Source organism: Oryctolagus cuniculus, chromosome 1 (assembly GCF_051225735.1).
Source record: "Oryctolagus cuniculus isolate XC-2025 breed Fujian yellow rabbit chromosome 1, ASM5122573v1, whole genome shotgun sequence".
Lineage (NCBI taxonomy): Eukaryota > Metazoa > Chordata > Mammalia > Lagomorpha > Leporidae > Oryctolagus > Oryctolagus cuniculus.
Genome location: NC_142867.1, coordinates 3374620 through 3394219, shown reverse-complemented (window position 1 = coordinate 3394219; position 19600 = coordinate 3374620). Strand labels below are relative to the sequence as shown.

Here is a 19600-nt window from a genome sequence, read left to right as displayed (position 1 = left end):
GGGGGTGGGGAAGGAAGGGCGCGAGACAGAGGGAGAGAGAGAGGGAGGGGGGAGAAATCTCCCTCACACCTGCCCCTTGGGAGGGGCCGAGCCTGTGCCCACAGCACGGAGAGGGTGGCACCGTCTCCCTGGCACGGAGCGAGAGCTTCCATGTGTGTGTGAGCCTGGGGAGGTGAGAATTCCGGGCCCCTTTTCCAGATGGGAAAACCAAGGCTGGGCCGCTCCTGGCCCGGCGTTGGAGCCGCGCCCTGGGCATGCTGCCGAAGCCCACAATGTTCAGTTTCCATTCGGGGCTGAGCGAGCACCGTGCGGGGTCCAGGGCCCGGCTGCGAGTCCCCGCGTGACCTGGGGCCGTGCCTGTGTCCCCGCCTGGGCACCGCAGCCGGGAGGCGGCGGCGCTGGGGAGGGCCCCGCGCTGTTTTCCTGGTTCCGCCTGGAGGGTTTGACCCCGGGCCGGCTCCCGCGGCCACGGCTGAGTCACGGCTCTGCTATGCGTCCTGTGGGCATTCCAAGCCTCGCCCTGCGCCAGCTCCCGCGTGGGCGGCCGGGTGACGGGCGGCGCCCTGTGCCCAGAGCAGGAGGCACGTGGGGCCCTAGAGAAGCACCCGTCTCTCCCGGGTCCGAGCCTCCTGGTGACCCGGGGACCCGCGGGCTCAGGGACCTTGTCGGGCACACGGGGCGGGCTCAGGGTAAGGGGCAGGGCGGGCGGCACCCGGCGTGCGCAGAGCCCGGCCTGCAGCCCCGGAAGCCCCGTCCCCCTGCCGGCTTCGTCGCCCCCCTCCTAGCCCGGCTCCCCCAGGGGGTCTGCCCCCCGCTTCTGCGTCCCTGCCCTCCGCGTGCGTCCTCTGCGCTCGGACGCTGGTCGGCCTCTTCCTCCCCTGCCGGGCGCCAGCTCCCGGACGCCAGGGCAGGGGGTGCCGGGCACTGCGCTCCCGAGAAGGTCTTGCTGAGGGGGCACCGCGGGGGTCCTCGCCCCCTCCTCCCCGCCCAGCCCCCTCTGCCACGCCCCAGCTCCCCTGCCCCGGGCAGCCTGACCAGGCTCTCTGTTTCCAGGCCCGGGAAGAACGCAGCTGGGGATGGCGTTGGGGGAGGTGGGCCGCCCCCTGCCTGCCACAGCCCCAGCGCCTTCACCGTAGGCAAGGCCTGTGATACTTGCGGTCTTGCTGTGTGACCTGGGGTGGGCTCCTTGACCTCTCTGGGCCTGTGTTGGCCGGGGTGCTGGGCAACAGACAAACCCTGGCTCCAGGCTCGGTGCTCAGCGCGGCTCTGGCCGTCACTTCCGCGGGCGTCGCCCAGAAGGAGGACCCCTACAAAGGCTCCGGGGACGGCGCTGTGCCCGCAGCACCCGGCCGGCCCCCGAGGGGCCCCTCCCTCCCTGGGCAGCCCCGCCTGAGGAAGCACGCGGCCATCTCTGGGTGTCCGTGGGAGGAGCTTCCAGCCGGGCGGCCCACGGACACCGGAATCCACGTGTATCTGGGGTGGTGCGTAAGATGGCAGTTGGGGCGCCCGTCTCCCACTCGGGGGCAGCTGCCTTCCCAGTCCCGGGGCTGCTCTGGCTCCAGGTCCTGGTAAGGCGCACCCTGGGAGGCGGTCAGGTACCGGGCCCTGCCACCCACGTGGGAGACCCGGACGGAGTTCGCAGGGCCCGTCTGCAGCCTGGCCCAGCCCTGCGGGGAGTGAAGCAGCAGATGGGACCTCCCTCTCCCCCTCCCCCCTCCCTCTCTCTCCCTCTCCCTCTCTCTCTCCTCCTCTCTCCCCTCTCCCTGTTCCTCTCCCTCTCCCCCCTCCCTCCCTCTCTCTCCCCCTCCCCCCTCCCTCTCTCTCCCTCTCCCTCTCTCTCTCCTCCTCTCTCCCCTCTCCCTGTTCCTCTCCCTCTCCCTCTCTCTCCCTCCCCCTCTCTCCCCCCTCCCCTCTCCCTCTTTCCCTCCCCCCCCCACCCCCGTTTCAGATAAGTGAATGGGTGCACAGCCTGGGTATGTCTACACAGCACCTGCCCACGTCCTTGTCTCCCTTAAGCCTTTGACTGCCAGACACAACGGCTTGAGCCGTAAGAAGCCCCCGGGCTGTGTTTCAGGGAGGAGGCCGAGGCTAACGTGTGCCCCCGCTCACAGCGGACGCGAGGCGGAAACGGTGGCGTCCGTGAACTGGGACCCGGAGAAGGGGCCCGAGGGTGGCGGGAGCCGCTTCAGAGTCCACACCCGTGGCCTTAGAGACGTGCGAGGCGACAGGCGCAGAGCGTGCCGGGAAGGTTTTCCTCGGCCCGTGCGTCCGGGAGCGCTCAGCGGCTGTGGATGCTGCGGCTCTCGGCTCACGCACCGGCGCGAACACGCACCCCGGTAAAGCCGTGCCACAGCGGACCGCACCCCGCGGCTTCCATGTTACCTGTAAACCCATTCGGATGAAGCACGCTCAGGAGACGCTGCGGGCCGGCCTCGCTGGCCGCGGGCCTGGGCCTCCCTGGCCGTGCTCACGTCCACCCTCTGCGGGGAGCTCTGCCTTCCCCTCACGGGCGCCGGGGAGACCCTCGGGGAGCCCTGGGCTGGCCGCGCTGAGCCGAGGCGGTCCCCGTGGACGCCCCCTGCTCGTGTCCCTCCCTGGCCTGCCCAGAGGCCCTGAGGCCCCTTGAGCTCCGCGCTCTTTCTCCTGGGCAGGCCAGTGTCCACAAGTCGGGAGCTAAGGTCCTTCCCCGAGCAGTGTATACACATGGCACTTACTGGTGGCTTGGTATGGGAACGATTCGGCGCTGGCCTCATTTGGCTCTGGCACTTGCCTCTCCCCAAACACTGACGAACCCCATCGACCCCACCAGGGCCCTGGGAAGCAGGTGTGGCCTTCTCCCCACTCTGCGGATGGGAAGACCGAGGCAGGAGGCGCAGCCAGGCTGGGCAGCAGGCGGCAGAGCGGGACCTGGGCCGAGACTGCCGCCTCCTGAGAACGCGGGGTGACGCCGGGCCCCGCTCTGCTCTGAGCTCCTCGGCCTCCTGGCTCCGGCCTGGGCGGCTGGGACTCCGCGCCCACGCTGGCCGCGCTGGGCTTCTGGCTTCCAGTTTTCTCAGCGACTTCGCTGTGGCCAAGGGCCCAGGGACGCCCGGCAGCCGCCGCCGGGAGGAGCCATCTCCATGTCTTGGCGCTCAGGCCTCGCAGCTGCTGGGGGCTGGCGCGGTGGCCAGCAGCCCTGCCAAGTCGCGGTGGGACCGGGCCCAGGTGCCAAGGTGCTTGGTGACTGCATTGCTCTTTGAAAAATCCCAGCGGGGTCAAGAACACCGGACCTCGGCGTCTGCGCCGGGGGCTGGAGCCGGCGCCCGGCTGTTTGCACAGGGCGGCTGCAGGGGCGGTGCCCGGGCAGGCCCGGTGATCGAGAAGGACGCTGTCTGCCCGGGCGGGGAGGAGGGGAGCAAATAATGGGGGGGGGCAGGAGCAGGGGCACAGGCCAGGCATCCCTGTCCCCCCAAATGCCAGGGCTGAGCCCTCCAGGGAAGGGCCAGGGGAGCCAGCTCCAGGGCGCGCAGCACCTGGGGTCCTGCAGCCGTATTGGAATTAAAAGCAACGAACAAACGTTGAGGCGGGAGAAGACGCACAGGTGTGGGACGCACAACGTCCCGCAGGCGCACATCCACGCAGGGCCCCGGCTGTGGCGTTTGGGGAGGGGTCTCTGCAGGAAGATGAGGTCGCGACCCCAGGGCTGGTGTCCTAGGAGGCCAAGGGGCACAGAGACAGAGCCACACGGGGAGGCCAGGCAGAGAATGGCCACAAGCCAAGGAGCTCTGGCAGCTGCAGGAGGGCTTGGTCCCGGGACCCCCGGGGGAGGGCAGGCCCCGCCCAGGCCCCGCCCAGGCCCTGAGTTCCTGTCCCGTGGAGCGTCCCCTGCGGCTTCTTCCACTGGCGTGGGTCAGAGTGCACTTCCGGCACAGGGATTCCGTGGCATGCAGGGACCCTGCCACGTGTGGTCAGTTCCACGTGGACCCGTGGGCCCCCTGCCTCTGCCCACCCCAAGTCATTCCCTCAAGACCCCCGACTGGCCGGCCGAAGGGATGGGGCAGAGGGTGGTCCCAGCAGGAGCAGGATGGAGCCCCCTGCACGTCCCGGCTGCCCAGGGCTTTGGGCAGCTCGATGGTGACTGTGTCCCAGCAGGGGCCTCCCAGCCTGCCTGGGGGGGCGTCCAGCCAACCCCAGAGCCCCCAGGCTTCCAGTGGCGTGGGGGGAGTGTCACATGGAGCACCTGGGGTGGGCTGGCCCACGTGCGCGTACTTTGCGTGCACCACGGGTGTAGACGGGATCCTCGCCTCGCAGACCAGGACACGGAGGCGCAGGAGGGCTGGGAGGGCCCAGCCCAGGTAAGTGGACCTGCGGGGCGGCCGCACGGGCCCTGGGCACATTCCTGCCTCTAGGGGGCGCGTGGAGCACGTGCGGGGCTTGGGGCCAGGGCCCAGCACAGGAGCTGGTCAGAGCCCAGGAGGGCGCATGCGTCCTACAGCTGCCGTGGGTGGGGAGACCGGAGCTGTGTGCCCCGCCCCCCAACGGCCCCCGCGCCGCCCGGCGGTATGGAGCGTCCACCCCCCAACTTAGAAGTGCAGTGTTCCCCCCCGTGGGGCTGGGCCCCTGACGCCGCCGGGGTTCCCTCCGCCCTCTGACACCGGCCCTGGAGGAGAACTCCAGCCTCCATCACCGCCCGTCTCCCCGGGACCATCGCATGCAGGGCTGGTGTCAACCTCGGCCCCACCTGTTGGCCCTCAGGACCGGAGGGTGACCTTGTCCAGGGGCCCAAGGCCGACCCCGCCCACTGCTGGGATGACACCGTGGGTCACACGTGGTGTCGCTTCCTCCTCTTCCAGCCCCGGGCCTCTGCGGCCCCCTAGGCCCTGGGCATCTCCATCTTCCTCCACAGGGCCCAAATCGACCTGTGACCAGATTCCATCAACTCTCCGCCCCCTGCAGTGGGCTCCTGCACAGAGGGGCAGCTGAGTCCTGCAAGGGGCGGAGCTGGGTGAGCGGCCGCTGCCTGGCAGAGCTGGGAGTGCAGCCAGGACACGCGCGTCCCATGTTCCCGGGCTGGCCCTCTCTGTCGGGCTCTGTCTACCCCCGGGGGACCACGTGTCCAGGAGCCCCGGGCACGGAGCTTGCGTGCCTGGGAGGAGTCTGAGGTGCCTGGCATGAACTGGCGTGCAGCTGCACTCTTTCCGCAGCCCCCAAGACCCCTCCAGGTGGGGGGAGGCCCCTCCAGGTGGGGGGAGGCCTCTCCAGGTGGGGGGAGACCCCTCCAGGTGGGGGGAGACTCCTCCAGGGGACAGGGAGACTCCTCCAGGTGGGGGGAGACCCCTCCAGGGGACGGGGAGGTCCCTCCAGGTGGGGGGAGGCCCCTCCAGGTGGGGGGAGACCCCTCCAGGTGGGGGGAGGCCTCTCCAGGTGGGGGGAGACCCCTCCAGGTGGGGGGAGACTCCTCCAGGGGACGGGGAGACTCCTCCAGGTGGGGGGAGACCCCTCCAGGTGGGGGGAGACCCCTCCAGGTGGGGGAGACTCCTTCAGGTGGGGGGAGGACCCTCCAGGTGGGGGGAGACTCCTTCAGGTGGGGGGAGACCCCTCCAGGTGGGGGGAGGCCTTGTTGTCCCCAAGAGATCTGAGGACTGAGAGCTTCCCTCTGCGTGGTGTGTGGTACACAGTCGGTGCTCAATACGTGCTCATGGCATCGGTGAGTTGCACTTGGAGTCCCCCTTCCTGGGGATCAGAGCCAGAGTCCAGGCTGCGAGTGTAGACAACCCGAGACGTGAGTGTTGCGCTTTCTGGGCCCCCGGGGCTCGGGATCCAGGCCGGGAGATGGCTGGAGGCGTCGGCTCTGCCAGAACAAATTGTCGAGGCGGCCACGGCCTCCACTGCAGCGGAAGCCACCCACGGGCGCTCTGGAGCGGGGGCGGGGCTGGCCGGCCAGGGCCCCTGCGAGGGCCCCGTCACATGGCGGTGATGCCGGTGACGGTCAGTTACTCCGCGGACGCAGCCGGGAGCAGCCCCAAGTGTGCAGAGGATTGTGGGTCTCAGGCCCGGGTGCAGGAGGAAGAGGGCAGGACCAGGGGGCAGGCTCAGCCCCACTGAGGGGGTCCTGCCGAGACCCCCGTCTGGCGAGGGCCGGGAGGGGAGGTGCTGTGGGTCCCTCCTGCGGCTGGGTCACCACAGTGCCCCGCTCGCCGCGTGTCCCTCAGAGCTGGGGTCACTTTGTAATTGGCACCGTCCCCACGTCCGAGCCGATGACCCAAGAGCAGGGGCAGCAAGGGGCTCCCGGGGGCTCCTGGGGAGGTGGGCACCTCGGAGGTCCTGGGAGCGGCCCCCACACCACAGCGGGCGTCCCGTCTACCGGGCGGGGTGGAGGGGTGGGTGAAATCTGAGGCCAGACAGCCAGGAGGGCTTCCCGCGGTGGGGTGATGCGACCTTGGCCCTGGCTTCTGAGGAGGGGCAGCTCAGGAAAGCAGGGGGGCACCAATCCCCTGCCCTGTGCAGGGGTCCCCGGAGCAAGGCCAGGGCTCCTGTGGGCGGGGCTGGCCCAGGGGCTCGGGGGTGGGGGTCTTCGGTGGGCCCGGCTGTCCTGGTTGGGGCTAAGGCGCTTCCGAGGCTGATGCTGGCGGTGGTGCGGGCTGTGGGTGGGGGAGAGGGGGAGACGCGGGTTTCTCATCTGGGGAATGGGGGGATGGCACCGAGCTCAAGCTTGGGGGGGAAGAGCCAACGTGGTGACAGGAGGGGTTCCTGAGGGTCTGGAGGGTGCGAGTGTGAGTGCGCACGTCGCACGTCGGAGCCGCAGGGAGACAGCGGCCGGGAGGTGGGACGGGCAGAGGTGAAGCGGCCGCGCCGGCTTTCTCCCGGGAGTGCAGAACGTGCGTGGAAATGGACTGCAAAGTGCGCGTGTGGTGCCAAGACTGACATCATGCATGATTTCCTTTTTTTTAAAATAACGTGCATTTTCCATGATCTTTATTAAGATTTATTTTTTATTTATTTGAAAGGAGAGAGAGAGAGAGATTAATCTTCCATCTGCTGGTTCACTCCCCAAATGGTCACAATGCATGGGACTGGGCCAGGCTGAAGCCAGGAGCCTGGAGCTCATCCGGGTCTCCCATGCGGGTGCAGGGGCCCAGGCACTTGGGCCATCTTCCGATGCTTTCCCAGGCCACAGCAGAGAGCTGGATCAGAAGTGGAGCAGCCAGGACTCGATCCAACGCCCACTTGGGATGCTGGCACTGCAGGCAGCAGCTTTACCCACTAAGCCACAGCGCTGGCCCCAAGCGTCCATCATCGCATCGTAGCTGATGACAACAAATCTTGGGTACATTTAAGGCCGCCTGCTTGTCCACTGTCCACCTGAGGCCCCCAGCACCTGTTGCTGGTCACTCATCCTGAGCTGGGGTCTCTGGATGTCTGGCCGTGGGCGTGGACGCCTTCCAACAGTTCTGAGACACCCATGGGCGCCCTCGCTTGCAGGGAGAGCCTCTGCCCCTCCCCTGCGCCTCCCCGCCCTGCCTCAGCCCTGCCTTGCCCCTTGCACCTTGCTTCCGGCCGATTCCGGGCAGGGCCTGACTTCTGCCGCCTTGAGTGGCGTTTCCGGACGGCGCAACGGGGCCGCAGTGAGCTCTCCCAGAAGCCGGCGAGCCCAGCTCTCTCCTGTCCCCTCCTCCCCCCGGCGTCTGGCGAGGAGTCCTGATGTCCCTGGAACACGTGGCTCGATTTCAGGACCATCCAGGTGTGGACAGAGCTGTCTCAGAGGAAGGGTGTGGGGGTAACGCCCCTGCCTCATGGCGAGGACCCCTGGGGACCCCACGCCCTCCAGGCCTGGGTGCACAGGGCTCTGCCTGTCAGGCCAGGCCAAGCCAGGCCATGGTGGCCCGGTCCTCCATCCTGCTCCGTGTCCCCTCGCTCCTGGCCCCCACTGCAGGAGGAGCCGTGGTGACGTCCCCCCGCCCCCCCTCCCAGGGCGCTCTGCGTCACTCCCCCCTCCCTTCCTTGGCTAACTGGTGGGACCCTGCAGGGCCGCGGCTGGCCCCACCCCGCGTCCTCACCTGGGGCCCTGGAAGTGCAGGGAGCCCGGTGTGAGCTGTCCCGTGACGGGGTGTGGCCCCGGGAAGTAAATCCTGCCCAGCTCTCCTAGCACCCCTGTGCCCGTCTTGGAGATGGGAACAGAAGTCCCAGCCCTGCCCGCCCGCAGGGCTCCCCGCCTGCTGTGGGTGAGACGCGGGGGCTGCGACGGGGGCATGCGTGTCCCTGTGTGTGAGCACACACGTGTGGGTGGCCACAGGCTACAGTGGGAAAGGTCACGTGTGCCCGGCTGCCTGCAGCCATGCTGGAGCTTCAGTCCTGGGCTCGGGTGCCCCCTGGGGTGGGGGGGACAGTCAATCCAGAGACCCTCGGAGTCTCCGGAGTCGGGGGCCGAGTCCGGCTGAGGAGGCACCCGGGCAGGAGGGGGAAGGCGGGAGCAGCCTCCCGTTCCTCCCGGTGGCCGCAGGGACTCCCGGAAGCCTCTGGACACGTGTCCCTCAGGGTGGCCGAGCGGGGACACAGGGCCGTGGTGGGTCAGGCTGTGTGCTCAGTGCGGGGCCCCGCCCAGGCCTCCCCGTCCAGGCCCAGCCAGCGCTGGCTTCCCCTTCTGCGGGAAACCGGGAGGGGCTGAGGGGACCCCGTCCTGCCCCTCCGGAGAGCATTCCTCCATCCTGTCTGTTTTTCCATTTCAGTGCCACTAGGTCACCCCCTCCGCCAACATCCGCTGGGGCCATCTTTATCTCGGCCCTGGCTGGAGGACGGCGTGGAGTCCAGCCCCTCCCCTGCCACGCTGGCCCCCTCGCTGGGGACAAAGGGAGGGTCCCGTCCCCTCTCTGGGGCCGCTGGGCACAGAGGATTCATCATGGAGGCCCAAGATGGAGGGGGAGGGAGGGGAGGGAGAGGAGTGGGGGAGGGGAAGGCCGGACGGCGAGGGGTGGCTGGGGGCTGTCAAAGGTGCCTCTCGGGGGACCGGGGAGACCTCCGCCTGTTAACTCTCCCCAGGTTCACTGGTAAAAATACAATACGCTAAATAAGAGGTGCTGCTCTTTGGGCTGTCGGTTGTATTAGTGAGTAGGGGGCAGCTCAGCTCTGCCGGGAGAGGGGGGTGTCACCTTTCTCCAGATCGCTGCCCTGAAGGAGCCCCCAGGCGCCCCCCCCAGCCCCCCAGCGACGCCCCTGGTTGAGGCTGGCGGCCGGCGTGCGTGCGGGGAGCGCTCCGCATCCTGCGCCGTCCTGTGCGCACCAGCTCACGCGGACGTCGGCGGCGACAGCTGGTGGCGGCCTCCGTGGAAATGTCCCTGGAGGGCGCGCAGCCCGGGGCCCCCGGCGGGCGGCCGAGGTGCGAGGAGCCGGGCAGGTTATTAGGAATTCTGACAAGGTAGGCTGCATACCCGGGTCCCCTTTGTGCGCCTTAATCCGGTGTCGGATTGGCCTCGCGGACGCGGCTAATTTATTTGGAATGTCTTTCTGTGGCACTCCGCGTCCTTGACTTGTCGTTTGATCACGCCTCGCGGAGTCGCCGGGCCCTCAGCTGCCGGGGGGGCCCGCCGCGGCCCCTCTCAAGTGCCTCCTCCGCGCCTCTAAGCCTGCGGCCGGGGATTGGCCTGGCGGGGGCCGAGCCTCGTTAGCCGGCGAGCGCGCGGGGGTCTCCTTCAATGCCGGAGCCCCTGCACTTCGCCCACTGCCGACGATGCTAATCTGCTTTTGTGTCGCCGGGAAGAAAGGAAATTCATTTTCGCCCGTCTGCGAGGCGTTCTCAGGGGGAAGAAGTCGGCCGGCCCCAGGCCTTCCTCGGGGGCAGACCCCCGGGGTCCCGGCCACCCCGGAAGCCTCCCCCACCGTGCTGGGCACCGCAGAAGTGGGGTGACTCTCACACCTGACCGTCTCGGTGTTTCTGTGTGTAGGAGCAAGCCCGGGTATATTTCTGGGGCTGTCCCTTGTCCCCTTGGTATGCAGACTGCTCTCACGCCCACCCATGCTTCCTTTATTCCTTCCTTATTCGTTAATGTGAAAGGCAAGTTACAGAGAGAGAGAGAGAGAGAGAGAGAGAGAGAGAGGTCTTCCTTCCACTGGTTCATTCCCCCAGATGGCCACAGCAGCCTAGGCTGGACCAGGCTGAAGCCAGGAGCCAGGAGCTTCTTCTGGGTCTCCCGCGTGGGTGCAGGGGCCCAGGCACTTGGGTCATTCTCTGGTGCCTTTCCAGGCGCAGTAGCAGGGAGCTGGACTGGAAGTGGAGCAGCCGGCACTCGAACCATTGCCCGTGTATGACGCTGGTGCTGCAGGTGGCGGCTTCACCGGCTGTGCCGCCTTTAACCTGGCCTCTCTAACTCGATGCCTTCTCGGCACCCGGAACTGTGAGCGTTCGGTGAGACCGTACATTCTAGAAATACCTGGAAGAGTTCAGAGAATGCGGGTGCAAGGAGGAAGCGGAAACCAAACCAGCCGGCCACGGGCAAGCAGGGTACCCGCCCCGATGCCCTGGTGAGGGGCGTGGCTTCACCGGGCAGCAGGTGCGTCCAACTCGCCCCCGCCAAGCGCCCCCCTCCCCGGCCTCGCTTGCAGAAGCTGGGGGGGGGGTGCCACCCCTTGCACACATGAGCAGACCTTGAATGAGGTCCTCGGGGTTCTTCCCCGCGTTGTCCCCACAGGAGGAGCTGCTGCACAGTGGGGCGGGGGGGGCTGTCGCTCTTGGCTCCCGCCGCAGCCCTCCTGCTGGCCTGCGCCCCTGGACAGCTCTCCCGAGCAGCTCCCTGGGCACCGGGAGTGGGGCTGGAGCCCGGGTGTGCGAGGACGCCGTGGCTCCTGGCATGCTGAATGAGCCGGGGCCCGTCATCTCTCCTCCAGGGTTGTCACAGGCCCAGGGTTCCGTTGGCCAGGTCTGGGTTGATGCCAGCAGGGAGACCGGTCATCTGCGTCCTGGGCTGCATCGTGGGCCAGCGGTCTAGGGGTTGGCATGGCCGGGAGGGACGAGAAGGCAGGGAGGAGGGAGGCTCCAGACACATCCTGCCTCCATGCCATCTTGGTGGGGGGCTCCTGGGGACCTGGACGTCACCTCCCACGTGGTCAGGCTTCGGCTAAGGCAGGGGGGGTGCGCTGCCAGTGCTCGGGGCAGCTCCTGTGACCCTGAAGCTCAGGGCTGGGGGCTGCACAGGTCCTGGGGGAAGGGTCCAAGGGATTGGGGCAGGGGTGTAGATTGTGACCCCAAACCACCATACTGCAAATTGTGGGGGACACGGGAGCCCCCTCCCAGGGACAGGAGCAGCACAGCACAAAGTGGCAGTGGGCACAGCCAGCCGAAGGCTGGTCCTGGCGTCCGTTCGTCCACTCTCCTGTTCTCTGGGTGGGCCCTGGCCCCCAGGCCACCCGTGGCCCTTAGTCGTCCCCGGGCCACAGAGGCCTGTGGCAGGTGCAGGGCCACGGGTGGCCTGGGGGCCAGGGCCCACCCAGAGAACAGGAGAGTGGACGAACGGACGCCAGGACCAGCCTTCGGCTGGGGCACGACAGGGACAAGGTGACCCCCAGGAGGCCCTGTGTGTGGACGCCACGTGACCCGGCCGTGTTGACTCTGCACGCCCGAGCGTGTGCTTGGCAAACACGGGGTGCGCTGACCCACGCCACCTCGTCTGCACCTACCCCGGGGCGGGAAGCCGAGGACGGGCGCAGTGCAGCCGGCAGCGGCACTGGCTCTCCCAGGACACCGCACCTGGAGAGGTGGCCACGCAGGTGAGTGAAACACCCGCCCCAGCACCGCTGCCCCCGCCCAGTGGCCCGGGTCTCTCTGGAAGCCAAGCCCGCAAGCGCTGTGGGTGACTACCTGTTGTGGCCTAAATCCTCACCTGTGCCCAAGGGCTCTCCTGCCCCAGACGGCAACAAAGCAGGTGCCCACCGTCTCCCCTGCTGCTGAGGGGCCCGGGAGGGGTGGGAGCACCCGCGGCGTCCGGCTCCACCGCGAGGAATGCACCTGCCAAGGCCTGTGCGAGTATCCCGGAACATTCCAGAAAGGCTGGGCAGGGACCCTCACTCTGAGGCTAAGGCAGGGGTTCAGGGGCCGGCTCGGGTGACCTGTGTCCGGCCCCAGAAACCCGCAGCCCTTTCCGGTGGGGTCCCCGGGTGGAGGATGGGGTCCGTGGCCACCTGGCTCCCCATCCTGGGAACCTCGGCTGTGAGACGCCAGGGCCGCGGGATGTATGTGACGGTGTGTGTGTGCACGCGTGTGCGTCAGTCTTCGAGCACGCGTGTGTACCCGGAGGCTGGGCGGAGGCTGCTGTTCAGAAAGGGGGCGCAGGCGCTGTCCGGTGCGTCCACTCCGTGCCCCTTCCCTCCGTCCTTCAAGGCGGGATGGGTTCACCTCACTACAGCCCGGAGAGGAGGAGCAGCCCCCCAGGTGGCTGCAGGCCCCGTCAAGGTCAGGGCGGGGGGAGGGGTGCCGTGTGCGTGCGTGGGTCCCTGCGGGCCTGGAGGCCATCTGGGGGTTTGCGCAGGCTTCTCTGGGGGCCGTCCTGCCAACCCCCCAGGCCGAGCGGGCTGACGGGGGCTCGTCTGGGGTGGCCTCAGTGGGCTGGGCTGCCTGTTCTCATTACCCCTCTCTCGGCCTCTCCTCTCCTTGGCACAGGTCCCCCTTCCCCCCGCCGGCCCCCACCGCGTCCCGGGCCTGCCGCCGCCGCCGAGAGGACCGCCGGGGCGGCCCGGACAGCGCCGGCCTCCAGAAGTGATAGCTAATTGGGCAGAGAAAGGAGCCGATTGTTTCCCGGGGCGGAAGAGCCGGCGCGGGCCCGGAGGAGGCGGCCCTGCGCCCAGCAGCTGCCGCCGCGCCGGAGATGTTTGGGGGTTACGTCAGCGCTGGCGAGCAGGGGGCGCGGGGACGGCGAGGGGGGCGGGCTCCCGGCTGCCTCCCGCCCCTCGGGCCCCTGCACAATGCTGTCATTGTCGGCGCGGGCAGTGGGTAATTCCGGATGAATGGGACACGGGCCCCTTGACCAAGGAGGCTGCTAGCCGGCCCCGGGCTGTCGGAGTCTGGCGGAGGGCCGGCGGCGGCCGCGGGCTGCGGGGACAGCAGGGGTGGGTCCCCGGAGCGGGGCCCCCGGAGGCCGCCAGCTGGACGGAGCTTCCTGGCCCCCGGCCCCACGGCCGCCGTGAAGCCTGTCGGGATGGCCTCCTGGCTGGACGGCTCCGACCCGCTCGTGCTGCTGCTAGTCCTGGTCTTGCTGGCCCGCTTCCTGCTGTGGTCCTGCCTCGGGGCCTACCTCGACTACAGACTGGGCCGGCCTCGGCCCCGCAAGCCCAAGCAGGACTAGGCCACCTGGCCCGAAGCGGGGCAGGTGCAGGGCCCCTGGCGGCAGAACGGGACACTGGCGCAGAGAGGCCTGCGGTGGACGGGGGCGGCGGGACGACCGCGAGTGCCCTGTGGGGACAGAGGAGCTGCCACCGCCTGTCGCCGGCTTCTGGGGCCCCCACGTGCAGGGGCGATGGGGGGGTCTCGCGCCGCCTCCAGTTCTCCATAAATACGTGCGCCCGGCGAGCTGCAAGGGCTGAAGGAGGAGTTTCGAGGACACGGGTGGCCTGGGCTCCCTCCCTCCGCACAGCCACCACTTACACCCCCCCGGGGATCAGATGAGAGTGGACGGCTGCCTCGGCCTCCCGGAGCTGACCCCCAGGAAGGCTCTCAGACAGAGGGGCCCAGGTTCAAGTCCAGCTCTGGTTGAGCAAACCCCGCCTCCATGAGTGATGGGTGCGGCCCAGTTTGGTGGAGGAGCTGATGCCCTGGCCCGGAGCTGGGCCCAGAGTCCACGGCGCCCCCTGCCCTCACCTCCCAGCCCCAGCTGCTGGACGGACAGCGGGTGACAGCTCCGGGCCTGTCACCCGGCCCCCGATGGAAGGCGCCCAGGGAGAGTTTGGCCAATGCTGGCGTCTGAGCTCCGCCCCAAGCCAAGCGAGGGACCGTCTCTGCTCTGCTCACAGGGGTCTGTGTCTCCTGGGGCCCCCAATCCCACCCTGCCAGCCCTGGACCCAGTGAGAGTCCTTTCCCCGCCTCGGGGCCCAGAGGCGCGGCTCCGGACAGGCCCCCGGCCCCGACCTCGTCCCTGGCGGCCGTGGTCAGGGCCGCGTCAGCTGCCTGCTCGCTGGAACCGTGTGCTGTGCGTGGAAGCTGGGGACCAGCCGCCGCGCGGTGTGCAATGAAGTGGGCAGGGCCAGCCACCCCGCGAGGCCCAAAGACGCTGGGAGGGCGCAGGCCAGGTGAGGGGGTGCCCAGTGGGTGGGGCCAGCGGCATTTCCATAGCGCCCGGAGGTCGGAGGTCGCGGAGATGAGGGCTGGGGAGTCTCTTGGTTGGGGTTGGCCAGCCGGGCGGGCTTTGGAGGTGGGAGCTGGTGCCCCGCTCTCCCCCACCCCAGGCCGGCTGACGTTGGCCTCTGAGCAGCACAGGCCCTCGGCATCACGGGACGGGCATCCATCTGCTGGGCACGGGAGCTGTCAGCCGTCAGGAACAGACGCGTGCCCAGCAGTGGCCTTGCAGAGGACTTTCAACCCACGAGTCTCAGGCTGTGGTGCGGCAGCTCCGTGGGATCCTCGAGGACTCGGGCCCTGCTGTGTTCTGTGCCGTCCTTACCGCAGAGCTGGGGTGTCCATGGCCCCCCGAAGGCTGCTGCTGCACCACACCTCTTACATAGGTTCCAAGCAGGAAGGGAAAGGAGAGGGCGATGGAGATGGAAACGACACGCAGCGCTGGAGTGACGTCACGTGGACTCCCTGGCGGGGAGGAGGCGGGGGGTGGTGCCTGTTCCCACCAAGGGTGGCCGGCACCATGGCCTCTGCCACCACCGCTTGGCTGCTCTGGGTGGGCCTCCTCTAGGACGCTCTGTGGGGCACGTGGGTCTCTTCGTGGCCCTCTCGCGTGCTGGCTTTGCCCGTCTGCTCTCCGGCGGTAGCAGCTGCGCCAGGCTGCCCTGGGCTTGGAGCTCTCACTGCCTCCCTGGCGCTGCAGTCAGAGGTCGGAGGTCAGAGGTCGGAGGCCGGGACAGGCCCGATCCTGAGACCGAGGGGCTGCCACTCTGCCCACAGCCGGCAGCAAGGACCGGGCTGGGCACGTGGGGGGACACGGACCGTGGTCTGGGCCGAGTTGTGGCTTCTCAAGTCCGTATGCAGAAGCCCAAGCCTGGGGCCTCGGAATGGCACCGGATCTGCGGGGACGTCACAGACGGGGTTACGGGTACGGTGCAGGAGGCCCAGGGGCGCCTGGTGCGGAGGGAGCAGGGCACGGCCGGGAGCGCACACGGCCCCGGGGAGCAGCCGGCTGAGCGCCCGTGCGCAGGCAGGCGTCCCTCGGCAGGCGCTCTCGGCAGGCTAGGGCGGGGCTCTGGCCGGGGAAGGGCTGGGCCCGGCAGGGGGCACGCGGCAGGGCCCGTTCCGGATCTCAGCACCAGCACACTCTTGAGAATGCACTGGGAAGACCGCGTTTCCGGGAAACTGGGTTAAATAAATCTACGGCGCCTGGCTCTTTTAGTGAGATTTTTTTTAAAAATATGTATTAATTATTTGAGAAGCAGAATTACAGAGAGAGAGAGAGAGAGAGAGAGAGAGAGAGAGAGAGAGAGAGAGAGAGGTCTTCCATCCGCTGCTTCACTCCCCAGATGGCCACAACGGCCGGAGCTGTGCTGATCCGAAGCCAGGAGCCAGGAGCTTCTTCCGGGTCTCCCACGCGGGTGCAGGGGCCCAAGGACTCGGGCCATCTCCCACTGCTTTCCCAGGCCACAGCAGAGCTGGATCGGGGGTGGAGCTGGATCGGAAGGGGGTGCTGGCTCCACAGGGGGCACTGTGTGTCTTAACGAGGTCACTACCCTTTAAGTGACATGGCTGCGTAAACACCTTCACAGTGCCCTGGGCTGCACACTCCGAGGGCAGTGGTGACCCTGGGGCGTGTTACAGGAACCCCTGGGGGCTTCCTGGAGGAGGTTCCAAGTGACCTGCGTCGTCCCTCCCCGTCCCCCCCCCCCCCGCCACAGCTTCTTCCCTGAAGGCCATGGGAAAGGGGCCGCCTCCCACCCCATCCAAGCCCCTTCCCCACCGCAGCCCAGAGGCCGGTGGCTCATGTCTCGTCAGAGCCAGCCTGGTTTTCAAAGTTATTTTATTTTATTTCACTTGTTTGAAAGGTAGAGAGAGAGGGAGAGAGAGAGATGTCCTGCCTGCCGGTTCACTCCCCGAATGCCCTCGGCAGCCAGGGCTGGGCCAGGCCAAAGCCAGGAGCCGGGGATTCCCTCCTGTCTCCCACGGGTGGCAGGGCCCAGCACTTGAGCCGGGGCCACTGCCCCCTGCCCCCTGGGGGCTCCGAGCAGGACGCCGAGTCCCGAGCAGAGCCAGGGCTGGGACCCAGGCGCTCTGACCCGGGACGTCCCGCAGGCCATGGGAGGTCCTGGTCCTGGTCCCCAGCGAGCCACGCCCACCACCCCTCCCTGCTGCCCCTCCCACTTAAGCAGCAAGTCCTGTCTCTGGGTCTGGGGCTCTGAGCTCACCGCCGCACAGACCCGGAAAAGGCTGTTCCTGGGGGCCTTGGGCTCCCTCGGGTCCCCAGGGCCCCTTCAGGGGATGGGCAGTGGGGCGGGGCCAGGCGCGGGAAGACCCCGAAACCAGCACTCCCCTCTCCTGGATGGGACGGGACGGGACAGGCGCCCCCGACCCCAGCCGCGGCCATCTCTCCCACTGGGGTGTCCCGGCCAGAGGCGTGGTAGGGGTGGGGCTCGGGGCCTCTCCTGCCAGGGCCCCCCTGCCCCGGGGGCCAGCCAGGACACCCGCAGAGCCCCGTGCTGGGCATGGGTCATTGGCTCTGAAAACACCAGGGCTGAGGGCACGGGGCAGGGGTTTCCTCTGTGAGCCCCGGGCTGCGTGGGGTCCCCACAGGTGCAGGGGGCTCTGCCGGGACCGCACACCTGGGCGCCCCCCCCCAACCGCGGGATGAATGCCCCTGCCTCCCGCAGCTTCCAGCTGGTGTGTGTCCTGCTGTCCCAAGGACTGGGAGGGAAGGGGCCGCGGGAACGCGGGGTCTGGGCAGGCGTCCTCAGTGACGGGCTCGGGCACGCGTGTCCAGGCGGAAAGGACAGCGTGGGCAGCGGCCTGCAGGCTGGAAGCCCAGAACAAGCTTACACTTGACCCCAGGGGCCGCCGACCCGCCGGATCCTTGTCCTTCGCCCCGGCTGCCTCCGGACTTCAAATGTTACTCGCAGGCCCCGCACGGGACGCCCATGCACCCCCAAAAGTGAGACTCCTTGGTCTGGATGTTGAGTGCCCGGAAGTCGTGGTGAGGTTGTGCAATGGTGAGGCGGGATGGGCGCAAGCTGAGAGGGCTTTGCAGCTCGGCTAGGAGTCTGGGCTGCAGCGTGCAGACCTGAGGGAGCTACCGGGGGCTCCCGGGCAAGCGAGGGGGGTCCGGGGTTGGGAGGCGGCACAGGGGCCGGGGTGAGAGCCGTGACCTGAGAGGGAGAGGAGTCGGAGGGACAGGATCGAGGCCCCTCCCCCACCCTGGGACAGGAAGAGGGAGGCCACGGGAGCACGTGGTCAGTGCGGGAGAGCAGGCGGTGGACACCACGCCCGTGCGCTGAGCCGCCTCCCCGGGGGCCACCTGTCAGTCCCTTCACCCGCGAGACCCTGCAGTGGGAGGCGACTCCGCCCGCTGTGCCCCGCCAAGGGGGTCCCAATCCCGGGACTCCCCAGGCCCAGCTCGGCCTGCGTTCCCTGGCCCTTGGGGCGTGGGCAGGGAGGGCGCCTGCCCCTGTCCGCCAAGCTCCCCCTCCTCTCTCCGGTGCGGAGCAAACCGGTGAGAGCGCTGGATGTGTCCTTTGGAGGATGGGGGACAGAGAGACACAGGCAGGGGGGCCCAGGTGCTTGGACAACCTCGTGACACAGAGCCCCCGGCCCCCGTGAAGAGAGAGAGAGAGAGAGACAGAGAGAGAGAGGCTTGCAGCTTGTCGGGGCCCTGTGTCCCAGGCCTGTGCCGGCAGCTTCCTGCACCCAAGGGACCCCCGTGTAGGTCACGGGGAAGGGGCGGGTGGGGCTGTGTTGAGGGGCAGGTGGCGCCCTGAGCTTAGAGCCTGGGTGGTGGAGACGAGAGGGCAGGGGGCAGGGGCAGCACACGGGGTCCCCGAAGCAGCCCCACGGGGGCCAGGCAGCGTGGCAGTGTCTTGCTGTCACCCCGTCCACACCCTGGGCGTGGCCGGGCACTGTGGCTCGGGACAGGAGCAGCCGACTGTGGCGGAGAGAAATGCCCCTCCCCCAGTCGCTGCCTGGCCTCCAAGCGGGCAGCAGTGCGGGACGTGGTGGGGGCTGCCCAGGGGTGGATCCCGGGGGGGGGGGGCGTCCTCAGAGAGGTTCAAGTCCACGCTTCCCAGATCCTGCTGCTCCCGGAGTTCAAAGCCACAGGCAGGCTCCTTCCTTGGTTCCGGCACCGGCGTGGGCGGGGGGAGGGGCAGCAGGGGGAGGTGTTTCTGAGCGCCCGGGGTCTCCAGCTGCCTGCCGGGGCTGCCCTCTGCGCTGTCTTCACTCACGGCTGTGTGCACGGCTGTTGGAACACCCAGCCCCGGGCAGCGGATTGGCCAGCGGCCAGGGGAAGGGGCGGGACCCTCTGGCACGTGGCGCCGAGCACCGTTAGCTGTCAGCACGTGGCAGGAAACCACGTGCATGGGACCCGGCAGGGTCAGCATCAGGAGAAGACGTGAGGAGAGCGCGGTGAGCCCGGCACGGGTCCGGCGCCTGGGACACCTCCCGTGGTGGCTGCAGCTTCCTGGCGGCCAGTGCGAGAAGGGGAAGACGCTCTCGGCCATCGGTCAGCGGAGAGAATGCGTCTGTTCCCCAGGGAGAGTGGACGCGTCCCCGGCTGTCGAGTCACAGCTGTGGAGAGAGGCGGCGTCGAGAGACGCTTGTGGGAGGGAGCTGGCTGAGGCCGGCTGGAGCTGGCTGGAGCCGCCCCGCAGACCAGCAAAACCCAAACCCGCAGGGAGAGCCGGCAGGCGGGAGGCCGAGGCCCTGTGTGGCCGCCGCTGCCCTGGGGAAGCCCCCTCGCCTTCGCCTGATCGGGCGAGGCCCACCACGTGAGGGAGGGCGCTCTGCTTGGCTCACGGTCCCTCAGCTTAACCACAGATCTCGCCGTGGACACTGCCAGGAGCAGACTGCACACCGTGCACCCTGTGGCCTGTGTCGCCCATGTCTTGCACGGTCACGGGTGGACCCGGGCGTGCCACGCCCCCCTGCAGGGGCCGGGAAGCCGCTGCCCTTCTCAGCCACAGTCTGCCCTGCCGAGCCCCCAGCTGGACTGGCAGGTGTCGGCTTCGGGAAAGAAACTGGGGGGCCCCCGGCGCTGAGGACCCAGGGGGCGGGGACAGCACAGCCAGGCCGGAGGCTGGAACCGTGGCTTCGCCCATTGGCCAAGCAGCTGCCTCTCACTGGGGGAACCAGGGGCGTGGCGTGGGGGCATCTGTGACCTGGGTCTTTTCAGGGTGGCCCCGCTCCGCCTGGGACAGCCCCACCATCAGTGCCCCAGGCATCAGTGCAGGGACGCGGGGTGGGGTGGGCGAGCACAGTGCAGGCCGGTCCAGAAATCAAACC

At 68.7% G+C, this 19600-nt stretch overlaps 2 protein-coding genes across 2 annotated transcripts; one reads left to right on the top strand and one right to left on the bottom strand.

Moving 5' to 3' along the window:
- LOC149128242 (uncharacterized) lies at positions 1-4376 on the bottom strand. Its single transcript, XM_089303801.1, has 4 exons — positions 4220-4376; positions 3553-3690; positions 2715-3371; positions 1-1667 (listed from the first exon to the last, which is right to left on the bottom strand). The coding sequence occupies exons 1-4, from the start codon at positions 4374-4376 to the stop codon at positions 685-687; spliced, it is 1935 nt and encodes a 644-aa protein (XP_089159927.1). The 3' UTR covers positions 1-684.
- Positions 4377-12601: 8225 nt separating this feature from the next.
- On the top strand, positions 12602-15517 carry SMIM38 (small integral membrane protein 38). The gene has a single exon (XM_051829864.3). It carries the CDS (start codon positions 13161-13163, stop codon positions 13305-13307), a length of 147 nt encoding a protein of 48 aa, XP_051685824.1. The 5' UTR covers positions 12602-13160; the 3' UTR covers positions 13308-15517.
- Positions 15518-19600: the final 4083 nt, after the last annotated feature.

Excerpts from the sequence above, each read along its gene's own strand:
- SMIM38 (XM_051829864.3), top strand. The coding sequence starts at position 13,161 with ATGGCCTCCTGGCTGGACGGCTCCGACCCGCTCGTGCTGCTGCTAGTC.
- LOC149128242 (XM_089303801.1), bottom strand. The coding sequence starts at position 4,376 with ATGTGCCCAGGGCCCGTGCGGCCGCCCCGCAGGTCCACTTACCTGGGC. Across the intron at positions 3,691-4,219 it reads CGTGGGCCAGCCCACCCCAG|GACACCAGCCCTGGGGTCGC; the intron begins GTGCTCCATGTG and ends TTGGCCTCCTAG. Across the intron at positions 1,668-2,714 it reads GTTCCCATACCAAGCCACCA|GGCTGGGCCAGGCTGCAGAC; the intron begins GTAAGTGCCATG and ends CACTCCCCGCAG.